Source organism: Hippocampus comes, unplaced genomic scaffold, assembly GCF_001891065.2.
Source record: "Hippocampus comes isolate QL1 unplaced genomic scaffold, H_comes_QL1_v1.1 scaffold401, whole genome shotgun sequence".
NCBI lineage: Eukaryota > Metazoa > Chordata > Actinopteri > Syngnathiformes > Syngnathidae > Hippocampus > Hippocampus comes.
The window spans coordinates 219320-238996 of record NW_017805210.1 but is presented as its reverse complement, the minus strand read 5'-3'; the positions used below and the strand labels follow the sequence as shown (position 1 = coordinate 238996).

Genomic DNA, 19677 nt, shown 5'->3' with positions numbered 1-19677 from the left:
TTGTTCTCTCATCCCAACGGCCGTGCTGAAATCCCCTCTTGGGACCGGTTCCCAGAAAACAAACCTTTTTTTTTTTAATGTACTCTGAGCCGTGTTTATAAGACGCACGATGTACAAATCAATATAGGGAGCAGAAACACTTTTTTTTCCACTCCCATGTCTTTTTCTAGAATGTTTTTAATTTCAGTCAAACTTTCTAATGAATATGCATGTAGCCAGCTCCTATTCTAGAAACTTAGACGCCCCCCCCAAATTCCCTTGATACATGTACATTTTAACCCGTACTCTATTTTGGTTGTATAAGTATCCAGTATATATATATACAGTGTATATGTGTGGAAGCTGCAGCGTCGTTGTCAGAGGAGGGAGTTGATGTGGCGTTTCCATAGCGATGCGTTCGGTACAGTGGTCTGAAAGCTTTGAGAGCAAATTCCTTCAAAAACAACTGCAAGTATTTCCTCCTGGAAGCGAAAGGAGTTGTCGCACACACAAGCATTGTTTTTATGCAAATGACTTTCTCTGAGTCTTTTTATGATGTTGAAAATGAGCTATATTTTGAATGAATCTTCAGTGGAGACTGCCGAAACAAATTTTTTTTTTTTTTGGGTTTGGAATGAAAAAAACTTTTTTTTTTTTTTAACAACAGGGCCACCGATAATCTAAAGTAACACTATTTGTGTCGAGAGTCCAATGCAAATCTTCTCTTGCCTTTCAAGACTCTTAGCAGTCTCAAGTCATTCTGCGGACATTTTCTCTTGTCCACTTCGATCGAGTTGAAGCTCGCTCGCCTTCGTCGTCTTGAATGGAGTCGATGACGTCTCAACTTCGAACTATGCATTGTTTTTAAATGATGAGATTTAGCAGAGGGGCTTCTCACCCCAATCTGGAGTTTTTATAGATGTAGGTGGCGCTTTTAGTCGTTTGTAATCATGTCGCTTTTAGTCACGTCCTTTGTAGCTTTGCTGATTTTTATACAGCTGGACAATTTGGTCTGCTCTCAGCCAAATAAGATTAAAAAAAAACCCTTACAAATAAACATTCAAAAGCACAAAAAGAAACCCCTGCGTGAGATGTTTTCACTACAAACCATCTCACTAGACCGGCCCACAGGTTTTTTTTTTTTTTTTGGGTTGGTTGTTTGTTTTCACACGAGACTTATGGTTGCAATGCTAAAGGAAAATAATTGAGACTTATTCTTGCCATCTTCCCACCAGAAATCCGACTGACTGTGTTTGCGGGGCATTCAGAACACCGTGTACTTGATATTTCCTGTTGATGTCAATATTGTACTTCTTGGTGCTCGTCTCAAAGCATGTACACGTGGATGCACTTTTGATAGCATAGCATTGGTATGAGCTCCAGTAGGTTTGTTTGTGTGTGTGAGTGAGCGAGAGAGAGAAATTGTCTTGGCCATATTATGACACTGGTGTAATTGTATGGAAATGGCTTTGTGTTCTACCTCTTGTTACCTGTTCAAGTGTTATGGTAACATCACACTGCTGGCCATTTCTGCATAATTGCCCATGCTATCGATCTAAATGGCATTGAGTTAATTTTTGTGAGTCCCGTTTTTGTGTGCGTGGCAGTGAACACACTTTTTGTGTTTTCATAATTCAACAGATATTGCGGAACGGGATTGTGTTTTTTTTCTTCCTTCAAGGGGTTTTAGCGTCGAGCTGCACGACCAAATTCTTGAAGTGCGTCACTACTCGCACACAGCTTTTCCCTTTTTAGCCATTGTCTATGCACCGGTGATGTAAAAGTCTTTCTTTTTGACACCTTGTTCTATTTCTACTTAAGATTTACGACAATAGTAGGTCGTCCTGTCGCTGTCATTTGGCTTAAACACTTAAAACCTGAAAATCAGCGGATAGTGAAAAAAAATCATAGGAATGGATGTTTGTGTTGTTCGGTTCAGATCGGTTTAGTTCCCGCATACTGTCATGCCTTGTGAGTCATTTTGAAATCAAGTGCGTCCGCATCGGTGTGTTCAGATTGGTTCTCGGGGCGGACACCAACGGCGATGTTGTGGTCTGGCTTTTTGGACTTGACCCATAGTCTGGTCACAAGTATTTGCAGTCTTTACGCGTTCCACTTCAGGAGTTGGGAAGGAGTTGTGTGTCACTTTGCTTTTGTTGGACTGACTCACAAGTGTTCCAAGTCTTCTCAAGCCACCTGTTTGATGTCAGTACCCCCTTTTGCGCTCAAAATTCGGAAGTTATTTACCCGTGCCTTTCAGACAGAACCCACCGAGGGGCTAGGACAACGCAGCGTCTGTTCACAATCTATTATTTAAAGGCGTGGCCACCTCACCGCCTGCTAAATAAATGGTTGAACAGAGCATGTGTCCGACGGTGAACTATACATCCAGCCGTTGGTTTCCTCTGGTAAGAGGTTGCAAAAGACCAGTTTGTAAGTTCACTTCAACCCCCCCCGCCCTCCATTCCATATCGTTACTATTCACGCTGAACAATGACCAGGAAGAATTTGGATGGGAAATGTCTCTTCCCAAAAAGCTTTTGTACTTGTTGTTTGTCTGTCTTGGTGTTTGACTTGACCTACTACTATACCAGCACCTTATAATGCCACAACGTAATCGCGTTTCCTTTAAATATATCAAGTCCAAACTTTTGACGATGTTTGTTTTGCACTAAAACAAGAAATGATTTTGTAGCCCCCGCCCAGCATTTAGGATAGTCGTCGGCTGGTGGCCGAGGTTGTTTGTATTCCGAAAGAAAGCAGTAGTTGGCTTTTGTCGCCGAGCAGGCCCGAGCCAAAAAATAGCCTTAGTCCGACAGCTCCTGCGTTTTTCACAAATATCCCGATGCCTTTTTAAAAATGGAGAAAGCGTTGGACGAATTGTCATTACGGCGGCAGAGATGGAGAAGTTGAATTGGCACTGATGAGCTCGGTATCATGACGATCCCAACCGTATGGAGACCAACAAAAACGGGTTCTCGACATTTTCTAAACGCTCCTCCATTCTCATGTGAACCAATCTCTCGATGTTTGAGTTTTGACGCGTTCAATTGAGATGGACGTTTAATGCCATTTCCTCGAAGGGACTGCGGGTGAAATCCACTCGTGTCTCAATCTGGAAAGGGATGCGAGAATCTCTGAATGTACTTCTGTTTTGATGCCAGTATCGGAATAAATGTATCTCATTTGGGATAAATATAGCATATGTTTTGGACCAATGACATGAAATTGGATAACTGGTCTGGCCACTTCAAAAGATGCACTAATAGGCCATGACTCACGGGTTGGGAATCGCTGACCTTGACCACAAATTAGTTAATGGAATGAACAATCAGTCAATTTAAAAAATGCTCATCCCTAAAATTCATATCCACTCTCGAACCTCCATATTCTCGTTCTTGAGTGTTCCCAAATTCACTTTGCCGCTGTCTTATAACGATATTGCTTTGGCGCCGCATTAAAGTAAGTTGAGGGATCGTGACGTCAGGAACTGCATTGAAGTGCATTGAGGAGCTTCATGTGGTGCTTTTTGCCGCTCGTCATCTTGTGGCATCCGTCGGCAAGTACAGCCACATCCTTTTGTTTCACTGTACTTAGCCACAAGCTTGAGACCTAAAATGAACTCGATAATGATGATAAAGCTTGCGGGGCTCCAGCGTAATGGCCGTCGCCTACTTAAACGTGGGATAGCTCGATAAGTTTACCGACGCCAGGGCTGCATACATCCTATTCCCCTGATTCTTTTTTGATCATTATTTACATTTTTGCATCTTTGTAACTTAAATGCACATTTTCACCTTAGTTGGACTGCTTTTGGGTGTCCCTGAACTAGGACAGACAGACCAACGGGCTAACATAAGCTAATTGAAATGTCATTTCACGATAGCAGCTCTTTGTCTCCGGCGCAAATGATGTCATGTGGACAATAACATTTTATCTTGATCATTCCAGCAGGTTTTTGACCGAAGCTAGGTCGTCTGTATATTAATTAGGTGTGCCCAAAGCATTACCGTTGGATAGTTGTGCGTCTTCTCTCTGTGCTAGCGCTACTACGCTACAACCCATTTTCCTAGCTAGCTCCAGGTAACAATGAATGTATTTATAGCTCCTGTGTGGTTTGTAATATTTCATTTAGCCACCTTTTTACATTTCTAATTCGTTTGTTTTTTTTTTTGTTTTTTTGTGTGTGTGTGTGTGTGTGGCCTATTTTTTGTATTTCTCTGGGGATTGCTTTCTTATTTAATAGGGGTTCTTAAAAGTAATATTCATCTTTGACTAGGTGTGTGTCCCCTTGCAGAACTATACAGCACGTATTCATGGTGATATTTCAGTGGACTCTCTCAGGTCCCAAATTATTTTTATTTTTTTGTGTGTGTGCGCAAGCAGTTTATGTATTTCTGTTGGTTGTTTTGGTGAGGTTTTTAATTAGCTCCTTTTTAAACGTTTTGGCCTTGTGATCGTTAGCCTGCAGTCTCGATACTGCCGCCCTCTTAAAAGCTGTCCTTGACTTCTCTTCACCTCTCTTTTTTGTTTTTATTCACGAGTCAATCTCTTGATAGATTATTTTTATTCTTACATTTGCTGATTGTACTGCAATTTTATTTCCCGTCTGATTGAAACAGCACAACTTTTCGCAAGCGTCATTTTAGTCCACCTCCGTTCTCCAAACTAAGCCACATGGTCCTCTTGATGTGTTCATGGCCAGCGTCAATGTAAGTACAAATTGGAAAAATGTTTTATTATTCAAATAAAATACTACTTATAAAGAAGGATTTTAGGATTTTAGGCTTCTTTTTACCAGCTTGGGGGGAAAAAAAATAACCTACCTCAGAGCACAGTGCGGTGCTAGCTAACATATTAGCCTTGATTTACAATAACAGGAAAAAACAAATCCCATATTGTAGTGAACGATACAAGTTCATATCATGTGCGAGCACTGTTAGATTGAGAAAGCATTGACAATGCCAAGGGACCAAGTTTCAATGGATTTAAAGGATGGATTCACACTGCAGATCAAAGTGCCCAATTAGCTCTTTTTTCCATCCATTTTTTTTAACATTACCATTACATTTAATAGGTACATTTCATATGAGTCGTATTCAACATGGTGGTGTTTTCGCTGACAAAAAAAAAAAATGTCACCTTGCACAACTCCACAAAAGAGCAATAAACAAACAATATTTCAAATCTATTTACTTATTTTTGCTCAGAATTCGATATGCATTGAATTTCTGTCCGCGTCCTGATCGTAAAAATATTTTATTCCATTGAGCATTTGCGTTATGAAGTCATTTATTGGGCCACTCGAAAGCGAAATATCGGAATTGTCACTTGAACCATGCCGTGTAAATTCAACCTGAGCATGGGAAGTCATGCAGTCGTATGAGAAAGCAAGTCTCACAAATAGCATCAAAAAAAATCTCCGTTGTACCGACGAGCAAAAACCGCTGAAACGCAAGCGGTGTTTCAAAGAACTGACCCTTTAAAATGGAAATTCAACCATACAGAAATGAACTAACTGCTTGGTAGAAACGAGGCTTCGGAAATTTCCGAGTTTCCAACCTGAAGTCGAGACGTGTCGTCATCCGTTCATCTTAAGGCCTTTTGGCTCAATACGAGCCAGTATTTGGTAACCGTTGTCTTTTTTTTTTTTGTTTTGTTTTACCGCCACGTTACAATAAGCTTTCCTCCTGCCACGGTCCAGCCAGTACTGCAATAAAAACAAGATTCCTTTTCTACGCACAACCACTTTCCACAGCCAAGCAATCCATCGTTAACTCAATAAAACGTCCGCGAGGTTGTCGAAACTGCTCACTTCTCCGAGTGCCGCTACCGGTTTGCCGTTTTTTTTTTTTTTTTTTTTTTTTTTTCTGGTCCCCCCCCTCCTTACCGCCATGAGACGTGGCAATCTGGCCCATAGATGCTGCGTATAGATCGATCAGTATTTGTGTTTTGCACTTTTGAAGCGGTCTCCAGCACGGCCCACTTGAAGTCGGCCGCAAAGTAATGAAAATCGAGGTATTTTATGCTATTAGTAGGAATATGACTTCTTCAAATTCAATTTAAAAAAGGTTGATCTGATTTTTAAAAAATATATATATATATATAGCTATACACATATATAGATCTATACATCCATTCATGAAGTACCTCATAAGCCTGATATATGCTGCATTCACTTATTTCTTTAGTGTACTTCAATATGTCCAATAAAATTCTATCTCCCTCCCCTCTCCCTACCCCCGCGGGGAGGTTTGAATTTAAGAGGCCGCGTTATAGTTATCTCGTCGGATGTTCCCCAGTTTTCTGTCTTTGTAGTCCCAAAAGCAACATTGTCTGAAAATAACCTCACATCTCCTCAAGAGTTGGTTGGCATATACATTTTACCTTCGACAATCATGGGCTCCTCCGCAAGAACAAGAATGGGCTAACTTTTTTTTTTTTTTTTTTTTTTTTTTTTTTTTTTTGTGGGGATGTAACGCAAGACTTCATGGCTGCTGCCATAAAGTAAAATTACGCGTAAAGAATATCCGTCAAATCTTGTCCAAATTTCATGATAAATAAATGACATTCACTTGTACTTACATGCAGATGTGCGGGCACCGAAGCCAAAAAAAAAAAATTCCACAATGCAATAATGGGCTATATTGAGGGCAAAGGGAGAAAAAAAACATACCCAACCCTATGACAAGTATTCAGCTGAAAACATGCGTTCTCCAGATTCATTTCTACACTTCACTGGAAAAAAAATGAGAGCAAAGGAGTTAGCCCATTCGTGTTCTCACTGACGGTCCACTATTCAATCGTGCAGCTGATACCAGGAAATCCATTTTTCTGTCCATCTCTCACTCAGCCAATACAAAGAAACCGACCAAAGCCAGCCCGCACGGCCATGTGAATTCAAACCTCCCTTAATTTGTGTGTTCTCTCTTCTTATCTTCTCCCTTATTTAAACCATGACATGCCAAAAGTGAATTTGCAGTCATTCCTATTCTGGTAAAGGGAGGGAGTGGGTGACGGGTCTTTATATATTGCTGATTTTGAATTCCTTCATCCACTTGCGAAAGCTCCTTTTCTCTTTTTGGGGTGTTGTAAAGTTTGTAAAGCTTTTAATTTCTATGTTTCCTGTTTTTTTTTCTTTTTTTTTTGTCGACATTTACGCTTACAGAACACAAGATATGCTGTAAAACCCTGTTAGGACACAATGTGAATACGTATCACTTCATGTAGTTCTTTCCTTGGCTTGACTGTAAGTTACATTCTTTAATAAAAAAAACTTGTTTGAAAAAAAAATGTAGAATGTTGGGAATTCCTTGCCGTTCTCTTTTGCGGTTGTATTTTAAGCTAGTTAAAAAAAAGTCAAATTATTGCCTTAATACTTTCCACAGGAAGTTCTTGGTTTATGTGTTGTATAGTGCCGTCCAGGACATGGGTTAGCAAAGCATGGCTCATGGGCCACACCTACTAACCACCTAAATTCTTTTTTTCCGGTCAATCAAGCATTTACATTACCGTCCTGTAAATATTTATTGCATTCATTTAGCACCCCACACCCCCCAAATTGTTCAATCCTATTGTTTTTTGTTCCTTTATGTCATTGTTTGATTTATTGTAAATAGTAAACTCCCAAATGAGTTGACAGCTCATAAAACCAGCTGTTGAAATGCAGTCACCTTTATTCATCTTAACTTTGCAGGTAAAAATGTAGAAACAAATCCTTTGACAGAGTGATGAAAACCCGTTCAACAGGCAGCGGGTTTCCTACAATGTGGCACTGGGAATTAAAAAAAGGAAAAACATGAACAATTTCACTTTTAACAAATAGACGTACATGTAAGTGAAACGATTATTTTCTGCAGTCTACGAGAGGTTTCCTCTTAAGGTTGTAGTGTAGAATTTTCGCGACTTTCACATATGTTAAACATGAACACGTTGGCTTGAAGATGAGGACAGTGTGAAGGTCATGTGCTCCAGGCAGGCAGGCAGAATCATTTATGACAAAAAAGTACACTCAAAACTATAACCACGTTCAACAAAAACTATCAAAAAAAAAATGAACAGTGTTTGATCGTGAACAAGTATGACTTTTCTCCACACACAAAAACAAAATTAAGCCCTCTGGTATCACCAGAAAAAAGATGGATCTGATGATGAAACATGGACAGCAAACTGAAACATAGACATAGAAAGAAAAAAAAAAATACAAGATGCCCCTTATTCTTTGCTGCACTTCCACATCGTATAGAAAGAGCTTTAATAAAAAGTTATATAATAAATAAGCACTCTTTCCCTTTGAGTCGAAGTAGAAAAAAGTTGCGTGGTGTGCGTGGCCACGAGGACGGAGAGTGTTCAAATTCAACCAGAATATTTGTCTTGTTTTACAGAAGTAGCTCTTGGTTATCCTCGTGTTCCTCCTCCTTCCGGGCCCAAACGGACACACTTACGCGTGCGCAGGCCGAGGGGGTCCTCAGTACACCCAGTTCACTGGGACCCACTGAGATTCAGCACGCAGTTTGTCTACGGCGGCCTGTAACGTGTCGAAGGCTTTGTCCAGGTTGTCGTTGGTGATTGTCAGGTCAAAGTAGTGGTCGTAAGCCCTCTGGATGCGCGCGCTCTCATCCACCGTCTTCCTCAGGTCCACGTCCTGCCAACGGTGACTTGAAGTTAATAAATGGGAGTAGGCATTAACGTGTTGGCGTAGGTCAAGTGTGGACAAAGACTGACCGGCGGGTAACATAGAATTTAGGGATATATCCACACGGGGACAAAATTGAGCTGTTTGGGGATATGGTGTATCCCACACTAAACGCGGACCAGTGAAAGTGAAGTGTTTGCCCGCTTCTGCTGTAGACTCAAATGGAGTTTTGCGTACCGTGAGCTGTTTGGTGGTGAGGCCCGCGTCCACGACGGCTGTGTGCATGCCCTTGAGAGTGTCGAAGTCGGGTGCGGCGATGAACACCACGTAAGGCATGAACTCTGCCGTTTTCAGGACCTTCAGAGCCTGGAAGGAGAAACCAGAAGTGAAATCACCGTGAAACTTTTTACTATTTTAAATTAAAAAAAAAAAAAAAAAAGTAAAAACTGATAAATGAATGCCACGAAGATTACAGGGATGTTTATAAGTGAACACCGGGCAGCCCACAAAAAAAACAAACATCAGTATCCTGTGGGCCCAGTTTCAATTTTCAATGTCAAACTCTCTGTCTCTCTTTTGACCTGTGGGTTGACGTCGAGGATGCACGTCCGCCCGGCCGCCACCACCTCGTGGATGGACTCGATCTTGGTGCCGTACAGGTTGCCGTCGTACTCGCCGTGCTCCAGGAAGCGGCCGGCCTTCACGTCTACCTCCATCTCTGTCCTGGAAGTGAAGTGGTACGAGTTGCCGTCCAGTTCCTCGTCGCGGGGGCGCCGAGTTGTATCTTACCAACGCAAAGTCGCATTAGTTAGAAAGAACTCTGCATGATGTTGAGGTTCTCAGAATCCAAGTGCCCTTTATGACGTACATGGTATAGTGGTTCCGAAGCGGGTGGGCTGAAGGACCATCAGCCGGTTCTTGAGGCTTCGTCGGCCCACGCCCTGCGCACCAATTAGAACTAGCGTCTTTCTCTGGAATGGTGGAACCTTGGCCACTTCTTCGTAGATCTGCAGCTCGTGCCTGTCAAACTCTAGTTCACAGCATTGTTATTAGGGTTCAGGTATCAAAAATGACGGTAGCAAACACGCGACGAGCCTGACCTGCATTCTTGGCGGTCAAATACATCATCTTCTTCTTTTTCTTCCCGGCAATAGTGCCACACAAGATGCCTGGAGGGGAAAAAAAAAAAAAAGGGATCAATCAAGCCTCTCACACGGCCTTGCTTGTGCAGTATTTGACCACTAGGGGGCAGGCTGGACCACTTTTAAACATGATGGGTTGAAGTTCCTCAGCAGGGAGAACCTGATTCACCAGATGGCCTGCTTTATTAATCCAACTGAAAAACGGATGAGAGAAACAAAAGGCGTCGTCGTGAGCACAATTTTGGGTACCCCCGCAAAATCGGGAGCGTTCCGAATTGGTTTCAGTCTGATCGTATGTTTATGATTATGACTTTGCAGCAGGATGGGTGGCACTGGATTGTACGAAGCTTTTTCAGTTTCCGTGAACTCGCTTGACTTGAGACAGCTGGCAAAATGTTATAAACACCATTTTGTCACTTGCTGTCAACTGAAAATGACATCGCGGCGCCTAAGGGCTCAGCTTGCGAACGTCACATGACCAATCCCAGAAAACAGGAGAGCGGTGTGATTAAGTGGATTTAGAAAAAGAAAAAAAAAAAAGTCTCCAAATGCCTACCTGATCCATCGAAGTCCCGTGGAACAAAAGCTTTCCTCTTCTCCTCCAAGAACTGACTAGGTATCAGCCCCGTCGCCCCGCCCACGACATGACAAGCCTACGAGACATTTGCCCAACACACGTCGCCCTTGTTGTCTTTGAACACCAAGCCGACTAGAATCGATCCAAACCTCTCACCTGCCACCAGTTGGGATCTTCTCTGTTGACAATCTGAAGGATGTCACCTCGCTTGAAAGCCATGCCGGCCTCCCGGCAAGGGATCAGATTGTCGCTGGCCGGGTCGTAGTCAAAGTAGGGCCGCACGTAGACCTGTGAGGAGTGATTACAGGACACTCTGTTGCTCTCTCGCGGTGATGGGTGTCAAGACTCTGCACTCATAAGAGTGGAGACATTTTGTCAGGAAGTGTAAGTCCTCTGTCTGATTTAATTAGACAAGCGGTAAGAGGAAGCAGTAAAAACCATTCAGTGGCAGGATGGGGGGCTCTGTGCTCCTGTGATATAACAGTAGTGTACAGTATGTGAGGCAGAGCGATTGACAAAACAGGATTTTTTTTTTGTTTTTGTTTTCTAGCAGGTCGGTTTGGGAAAACCTCGTACACAAGTGAATGTGTCTCTTGTTGGTTAGCCATCTTGTCTACCGCTAATTCATGTGTGAAGTGTGAGTCGAAATGAAGGCGTTGCATCAGGCAACCGACTTGGAAATGAGACCCAAAGGCCACCAGTCGAGTCCAAAATAGACATGGCCGAAATTCAACGACAGCGAACATGATCATGGCTGATTTGGAAGATGGCAATAAATTAAATGACCCAATTTCGGTCATGGCAGATATCGCATAAAGGCTAACCTACCAATTGAAATGTTTCATTTTTTTCTTGATGCTGTTTGACTTTAAATCTTTTTTTATTTTTTTGCTATGGTTGCCACTCGCTTGAGCGTGACATTTTTGTAGCTCCGATTAATGGCTTTGACCTGCTGTTTGACGGTGAAAGGGATGCTGTGTGGCCTCTTCAGCTAAGCGTTGGCTCGAACGAAACTTGCGGTAATGATGAAACCAAAGCGGTAATACACACCCCTCATCCATCAACTGCGGCCTTCAGCTCTGCTTTGCTTTCCCTGTTTTAGTCCTCTTGATATTTGATAAGTTAGCCTACATGACACTTGAAATTCTGACTGTGTTTACCAGCAGTTGCGGATCCCCAAGAATGTTTTTGGATGAGCTCTACAGCAGCCGGGATCTCTTCGGATCAGCGGTAAGGTTCGACCTATCCGTCACCCAAAAGTAGACTGGCGCCTACTGTTGACACTCTGAGTTGACCTTTCCTGCTTTTTCTCATCGGGGGTGAGTCGGTGCCCCGTGGGCAATTTCGATTCTTCAATTAACGTGCACGTTTTCGAAAGCAATATTTTGCGTTTGCAGCTCCCGTTAATTCCTTTAAGGATTACCGAGCATCCATAAAAGAACGCGGCAGAATGCCGGTGAATGGAGAGTGTTCCCAGATGTAAGATCATGTGACCTAGATAGGAAGTGGAGTGTTATTAATAGACTTCACGTTCTTGCTCGGAGGACACAAGTGTAGTATCACCGGCCAGCATCTGTCCCTCATTCCAGTTGCAGCGTATGCTCGTGAGTGTGTACCTGCGGGGGTGCGGGGGCATCACGGTAGCTGGGCAGTATTTTAAGGGTGATCCCTCCGCTGCAGTCCTTGAGCATGTCCTGTAACTCGGTGGGATTGTTGCCCACGTCTTTGCCGTTCACTTCCTTGATTATGTCGCCCACGTGCAGTAGTCCTTGCCTGTCAATCATGCCGCCATGGAGGATCCTGGCTATAACGAGGTCGTCTTTCTCGACGCGAAAGGTGACGCCCTGAGAGGGAAAACGAAGGTTCGATTTTGATTCTTGCTCACGAAAGAATTTTTTTTGCAAACACGCTCAGTCTGGGCTCACCAAAGGCTCCCCGGCTTTCTTCCGGATGCCGATCATGCGCACGGCGTCCGCCTGCATGAGAGCGCTGTTCACCGCCGCGTCATTGGCCATCTCGGCAGGGGGCGGGACTTCATAGCATTTGGAGGCCACCATGTCGTGTGCCTCCAGAAGGGACTGAGGAGAAAAGGACAAAAGGGACAGTGCTTGAAGGAAGATTCTGTGACGTTATGTAACATAGAAAGACACTTTGGGACTTTCTGTGATGCCAAAAGTCTGCGCAGACTTTCATTTCATTACAATGTAGCCCAAGACTTGGCTCGTGGAGCCAGCTTAATGTGACATCTCATTCAATTGATAAACAATCTAACCACTCCACCCCCCATGTTAAGACATATCAACTCAGGTGTGCCACAACAAGCTTCAAGACAAGCTCATTTCTCTGCGTTTACACATTAATAGCTATGAAGCATCGCATCGCCGAGCAGCCAAGATTTTTTCAAAACAGCTCATGACCAATCGGAATCCGCTGTCACTTCGGAATGTGCCTTCCTTGGAAAACTAATCATGTAAAAGCTAAAATCCCAAATATGGATTATCAACAAATCTATTTGATTAATTCTTGACCCACTTCTCATCCAATTACAGAAGCGAGACAAATGTTTCCTGTTTAACCTTTTAACATTGCAACAATTAGTGAAAATAATGGCGGGGGAAATGTCACTCGCATATATTTTGTTCCTTCCCTCCCTGCCTCTCGCCTTCTCTCACTAGGTCAACGGTGCCTTATCTTTTGCAACTACAGTCTCTTAGTCTCTTTGTTTGGTTCACAAGTCCCACTTGTATTTGTCTAGTCATTGATCTCATTGGATAATAAAATTTTTGTCAGTAATATTGTAAAAAATATTTGTAAAATAAACACTTTTACATATACATGTGCATCAAGCTTTTGAGGTGTAGGATCCCCGTTCTCTTTCAAAAAAAAAACCAAAAACTGAAATAAATGTGTATGTACGTATATTGAAATACGAAGATGGAATAGAGGCAAGCTTTGGACACAAAAAAAAAACGGCATAAGATGAAATAGAACGTTATGCCCAAGGTTAAGAGCAAAGCCAGCAGCAATCCCCTTAATTTCTGCTGTGCTGGCTTTCTATTTGCGAGTATTGACAGTATTGACCAATTGGGAGCCACACACAAAAATATGTGACAGACCACGTTAGCAATAGACGAGGCCAATCGGAATAAACTCGCAAGTCTGACAACAGCCCCCTCAGTGGAATTTTGCTTTTCTAATAAGCATAAAAATCGAACTCAACCGAATTTTGTTTAGAAATTAGGAGCGCTGTTCACCTTAAAGTGCGGCTCCTGCAAGATCCTGGACAGTTCGGCCGCACTGTCGTCTCTGACTTTGAGGCCGCTGATGTCGCCCAGGATCTCCGTCACCAGCTCCATGTTGTTGTCCTGCACCGCCTCCAGCTTCACCTCCTCCAGCTGTTCGGAAGCCTGGCAGAGAGACACACAAGCTCAGGGGCGGATGGCTCGGGTAACAGTTTGCGTGCAGATGAGCAGCGATGCGTCAACGGATGACGGTAAAGTTGCCACGTGCGCAGCATTGAGTGCACTTGTTTCGTCTCCAATGGGCAAGCGTTCAGTGACGGCTTGCGCCCCTTCAAGCGCGTCAGCGGGCTCGTCTCCTCGCCCTCAATTCGGTGTGTTCACGTGTGCTACCTCAACCGGGGAGCGTACAATGGGGCTTTCCATGATGCCGCGGAGGAAGAGAAGGTCGATGTCTTTGGCGCCCCCGGAGGCAGTCACCTCACCGAGATTATCCAACGCCTCCTGCACGGCTGAGCCGCAGACAATCGACATAAGGAAGAGAGAGAGAGACAATTTGAGTTGGCCGGGTCTGAAACGCAAACGATGCAGAAGTCTCATTTGCATCGCGATCCCCGGAGAACAACAGCACCGGGCTACATTGACGAGATGTAAATAAACAGCACATGCTTGTCGGCCGACTCCCTCAGCCTAACCCCCTTAACCTAACCCCCTAACCCCTAATGCCCAACTCCTAATTCTTAACCCTTAACCATTTTCAGGGTAGGGTTAGGGTTGTGGTTGAGGCTGGTTTCGGGGTAGGGTAAGGCATTGGCTTTGGGGTTACAGTTAGGGGTTAGGTGTAGGGTTAGGGGGGTTGGGGGTTAGATTAGGGTTTAGGGTTAGATGTAGGGGGTTCAGCGTTCTGGTTAAGGGCTTGGGGTTAGGGTGTTGGGTTAGGGTAAAGGGTTGCGGTTAGGTTTAGGGCTTAGTGTTGGGGTGGGCTTAGGTGTTAAGGTTAGGGGTATACGGTGTATATTAAATATGGTATATGTTTTATTTGCAGTTTGAAAACGACACACTTAACGCTTGTGAAGAAAAGCATTTGACTTTGCGGCCAAAGAACTCTTTAAAGCAAAAAATATGCAAACTCTGGATGGCGCTCTAAAACATCGAATTTCAACACAACGAGAATCAATACTGAGTTTTTGTCAGGGCCACGCACACAAACAACCCGCTTTCACAGGGCCCGGATAAACATGTCGCAAACACGCGACTCGGCACGTAAACAATCATTGCGCTGCTCGCCACTCATTTACTCACTATTCCCAAAGATGCAAGCTGATAATTTACACCCCCGTTCTGCAAATGTTTACTTCTGAATGAAGTTGTCGGCCCCCCCCCCCCCCCCCACAAAAAAACCTCAACTAATCTGCTCTCAAAGGATCCCACTTTCCACTGGGAGTATTTGCATAATCTGTTGTGACCTTTGGCCACTCGGTCAACGTCAGTGCGTCCTTGACCACAGGAATGTTTGCTGGTCTCATCCTGTCGTCTGGCTTGCTGCCACGTGGACTCGAAAATAGACTTCTCACCTCAAAAAATATTTTTTAAAAAAACCCACTAGATTCTTTTCAGTAAGAGATGAGAGTGGAAGTGATTTATGCTTCGTTCTCAGACTGATAATGACAGACTTGGTGTTTTGTGTTGTTTTGTTGAACTCTTTCATTCACCCTCCAACCCAGGGGGGTCAAACATACGGCCCGCGGGCCGGAACCGACCCCCAAGGAGGTTCGATCAGGCCCGCAGGATCATTTAAAAGTGAAAAAAAATGCATAAAAGGCACAGAATAAATATTTTTAATAAGGTGCAATTCGTGGAGTGTCCGCTAGGGGGACACTGTTTTGATCAGAGTAGAAGACAACATTGTTTTGATTCGAGAAGAAGACAATAGCAGTCTCAGTCTGCCACTGAGACAGACCCAACACAGCAGACGCTATCAAGGACATGTGAGTACTTGATTCTTTACACATATTATAGCACTCTCCTTAGTTTGTAAGGTGTAGGCAGGGATTACATTTAGATTTTATATGCACATGTGTACATGGTTTAAATATTCCTTTCTTTATAAATCTCGTTTAATCTGAAAATGCATGACTATATTTTTCAATACCAATTACTTGTTCAAGTTTTGTGCCTTTGTACAATCAGTCGGCTCAGTTTCAATGCATATATGTGAATGATAAAAGTGCACATTTGTCAAAGGAAATCGAAGGTGCTTCATGAAATGTTTTGTAAAACATATGTTCATTGCATTTCAACATTTTCCTAATGTTCTTGTGCTTCTTTAGACCAAAATAAAGGAAAGACATATTATTTTGGTTATTTATAGCAGAGTATGGTATCATTTTAATGGTCCGGCCCACTTGACATCTACTGAGGCCATATACGACCCACAATGTGAAATGAGTATGACGCCCCTGCTCTAACCTGACAACACGATAAGCTGTCCGCTTTAGTAACCGCCCCGTCCCTGAATGGGTTCATTTAAAATTCTCCAAATCCTCAGAATTTCAGCCTCTCAACTGTAAATTTTTCTCCGATTACTTCAGCGACATTTCAGTGAAAAAGAATTGTCGAGACCCAAATCGTGCGAACAACGGGGCGCTCAAAAGTAGTTTCCGCCGTCAATCAGATTCCAGTCCATCACCCGTAGACGTCCAGAGAAATGATTCGGCACTCCTCGCAAGTTCCTCACCTCCAGATGTAACCGCTTCCTGGTTGGCCACCGCCGGCGCGTCCACTGCCGGCGGTGACGTCACTCCTTGCGCCTCTTCCGCCTCCTCCGTCCGCGCCACATTGGCATCCTCCATGGCCATGACCATCGCCGAGCCCTCTGAAACTGAAGAGCAGTCGAGGGAGATTAAAACGGGTTGGATATCAAGTGATGGCGAGGTGGGGGGACGGGTAGGGGGGGGGGCGTGGGGGGGGTAATAGGGGCAAATTCAAGGCATTTTTTTGTGAATGCAAGTTGTGAAAGGCAGGCAGGAAAGCCGCAAAAGAGGCTGAAAGTTGGATGGCGTGCGTAGATTTGCTCAATATTTTGTCAGTCTCCTCCCCGCAACTCTTTTAATGCGCTGCCTCCGCCACATACGCGCACTCATACGAATTTAGAATCCCACAATCCTCTCCTGTGCCGAGGGCTTGCTTGAGTACCCCTCCTCGTTCACCCCTTCGACCCCACCCAAAGTTCAGGTGCTGTGCCCGCTTGTCTAGACATAGTAACACCCCCCCCCCCCACACACACACACACACACACACAAGTAGGATATTATGTTATTATGTAAGTAATCTTACATAAGTATTTGGGAGGCGGGGGGGTGGCTTGACCCGACATTCCCAGTCTCCTCCACTTTTCCCCCCCATGCGTGCCATGTTGGGACCCCCGCAGAGCAAACTATGCGTACAGATTGTGCTCTTGTGTGTTTTGTTTTCCTTCTTTACGCGTCATATGAAGGTGTCTCTCGCGAACGTCGGGAGCTGCTGACAGAATTATGAGGTTGCAATTTAACACGCACCAGACGGGGCTTTGAGTGGAGGGGCGGGGCCATCCCAAGGAGTGTGTCCATGTCAGTCGGTCGTTTCATTATATCATTTTTCGAGCCACTATTACTTTGACTGGAGCTGAAAAGGGCCCAAAAGAAGACTGGGGGGGCTTTTCAATAAATGACATGGAACTGAAATTGCTAACATACCAATGAAATCTCATCCAACCGAGTTGCGATTGCTTTTTGCTTCTACGAGGCTACTTCTGTCCCGCTCGCGCTTGCAGGCGACCCTGCCGGGACGTCAAAACAAACCAACAAAACTAACAGGTTGTCCTGAGAAGAATTTTTCGCATGCCATGCTGTTCTTGTTGTGTTTGCTTCTTATTCCAACCATCTTGTCAAGCTAGTTTCAAGGCCTCTGTGTGCATATATACATATATATAGATTTATCTACGTTTATCAACGTTCTTTTTATATTTCCGAGCAAAGCTGTGTCATCCCAATACAGGCCGGGACCCTCTTTGAGCCCCTCCCGTCCCGACACAGCTGTGCACCAAGCAGGCCCACAGCCTTTTAATCCAGCCTCAACTTGACCAGTCCCTCCCCCCAACCCCGGCGTTGGATTTTAATCCGGCCACAAAAGCACAGGATTACAAATCTCTGTTTGCCCCACTCGCTCGCTCGCCATACAGTAGCCAACGTTGGCCGTGTTGACTTGGCCGCGGCCGCTATTGACTCCGTGTTGTTGTTAAAAGGGAAATGAACGCCATGTGCAGCCTCACAGGCAACTCCCCAACCCCTCCTTCCCCCCCTGAATTTACTTTATTGCTAATTTTCACACTAAACACATAAAATAAATCTATCAGGCAGTTCCCCCCAGCGAAGCGCGTTAAAACCACGTCGGTATGCAGAAACGTTTTCCTGAAAAATCTCCCTTGTGAGTGTAGCGGCATTCTCGAGAGGCAGTTATATTGACCTTATTTCCAACCTTCACAATTAAAGCGCTACCGGCTTCTCACAAGCCGCCTCTTGCACGGACAGAGAGGTGTTTAGTGCACCCGTGCTAAGAGAATCCATAAAACCTAATCGTCCTCTCTTCTCGCCTCCACTCAACTGGCTTCTTCTGTCTTATAGACGACTTTTTCATCCGGGTGTCTGTCAGGCCCTGGTTCATTGCAGGGCGGCGCGCCCTAAAGGCCGCACTTATTGCGCGCAACCGTCGCGAGAGATTGAGTTGCGTGATCGTTTTTTTTTCGGAATGTCAGGAAAACAGCAGCCTTTTTTTTTTTTTTAAGGCTGCTTCTCCACATACCTCACCGTGTTCAAAAAAAACCTCATCAGTCTCTTAAACGCGCCAGAACCATTAAAAAATAATAATTTTTTTTGGGCTCCTCTTAAGAGACACAGTCAAAGTGAGCATGACAAAAGCGATTACCCTCCTATCATGCGTCGTTAATTCTGGACACCCGGTATTTCTACTTTGAGAGCCAAAAGCAGTCACGGGAAGCTTTTAAATGTCAAAGAGGAATTGACGTTGGCATTGTTCTCCTCGCTTTTGACCCGAAGCTACTTTCTAGTACAAGTCCGGGTCAAGTCAAGTCTTGTCAGCATCCTGCACTTTCCAGGCTTACGTGTGATTACTTCACACCGAAGGAGCCCATTCACTGGCACCCTGGCCCGTCTCCTCATGTCGGAGATAATTATTCCTTCATCGAGGATTGCTTGTAAAAGGAGAGAGTGAGCGTTCGATTCATTACGCAACAAATCAGGCTCGCCACACTTTCTGGAAGTGAAAGGATTGCACTTGGAGGAATGTTAACGGGGGGAAGACCCGGGGGGGGGGGGGTCATTCTTTGCCAAGTCATCCGCACCGATAAAGCAGCAGCGGCGCTCGGCGCGTGAGGCCTGACAATGAGGAGGAACAGACAAAGGCGGTGAATTGCCGGCAAAAAAAGCAGAAGGAGGCTTTGCGATCTGATGGCGGAGCAATGAAAGGGGGAAGGAAACATTCGGAAGAGCTGAAATGTAGTCAAAAAGCGATTCGTGATAAGAGAATAAAAGTCTGCCGTCCATGACGACGGAAAATATTGAGCAACCAAGACGCAGGCCAAGTCAATCCTGGGATCCTTTCTGAGCGGAAGTCTTGATATCCGACTTGACTGGCATTTGACATCAGATCTTGTATTTGCAAAATAAATCAGTGCCTGGTGTGTTGAACCCAAATCTTCTTCGGGGGAAACAACAGAGACATGCGACGGCTGTGTCGGCGCCACTGTTTTGTGTCGCAATATTTATCGACACATTCCGAGAGCTTCGAAATGTGACATGGGGTCGAACGGCAAAGTCACAGAACGAAAGCGGATGCGTCATATTGCATCAACAAAGGGTGCCTTGAGATTCACGCGATTCCTCGTTTGGACCTGTCACGAGCTCACCTCATGCTCCGCCCCTTTAGCAGGAAGTGAGCTCTCATAGGCGATCTGCTATTGGCCGAGCCGGGTGGGGAAGGCGAGCCAACAAAAGCACTCAAGAGTTGCTGAGCGGTCTGATGATAAACAGCTCATGGATTGGGCGGGGG

At 44.5% G+C, this 19677-nt stretch overlaps 1 protein-coding gene and 1 long non-coding RNA gene across 5 annotated transcripts in view; one reads left to right on the top strand and one right to left on the bottom strand.

The window, feature by feature from the left end:
• Positions 1-7635: 7635 nt before the first annotated feature.
• Positions 7636-16444, bottom strand: pals2b (protein associated with LIN7 2, MAGUK p55 family member b). 2 transcript variants are annotated; one of them, XM_019868907.1, is made up of 12 exons: positions 16310-16444; positions 13966-14084; positions 13588-13740; positions 12259-12411; positions 11950-12177; positions 10490-10621; positions 10313-10409; positions 9715-9783; positions 9483-9644; positions 9196-9398; positions 8852-8980; positions 7636-8623 (listed from the first exon to the last, which is right to left on the bottom strand). In XM_019868907.1, exons 1-12 carry the CDS (start codon positions 16434-16436, stop codon positions 8447-8449), a joined length of 1749 nt encoding a protein of 582 aa, XP_019724466.1. In that variant the 5' UTR covers positions 16437-16444; the 3' UTR covers positions 7636-8446. The 2 variants fall into 2 exon arrangements, with proteins under 2 accessions (XP_019724466.1, XP_019724467.1); XM_019868908.1 differs by having other exon boundaries at positions 13984-14084.
• Positions 9262-19677, top strand: part of LOC109515247 (uncharacterized) — a 12176-nt gene continuing 1760 nt past the window's right edge. For 2 of the 3 annotated variants that reach the window (XR_002168152.1, XR_002168150.1), the window contains exons 1-3: positions 9262-9351; positions 11500-11563; positions 12097-12195. This is a non-coding gene — a long non-coding RNA (uncharacterized LOC109515247). Of the gene's footprint in view, positions 9352-11496; positions 11564-12096; positions 12196-19677 lie in introns of all 3 variants that reach the window. The other variant, XR_002168151.1, reaches the window with a different exon arrangement.

Excerpts from the sequence above, each read along its gene's own strand:
- pals2b (XM_019868907.1), bottom strand. The coding sequence starts at position 16,436 with ATGGTCATGGCCATGGAGGATGCCAATGTGGCGCGGACGGAGGAGGCG. Across the intron at positions 10,622-11,949 it reads ATGCCCCCGCACCCCCGCAG|GTCTACGTGCGGCCCTACTT; the intron begins GTACACACTCAC and ends CACTCCTCACAG. Across the intron at positions 8,624-8,851 it reads TCACCACCAAACAGCTCACG|GACGTGGACCTGAGGAAGAC; the intron begins GTACGCAAAACT and ends CACCGTTGGCAG.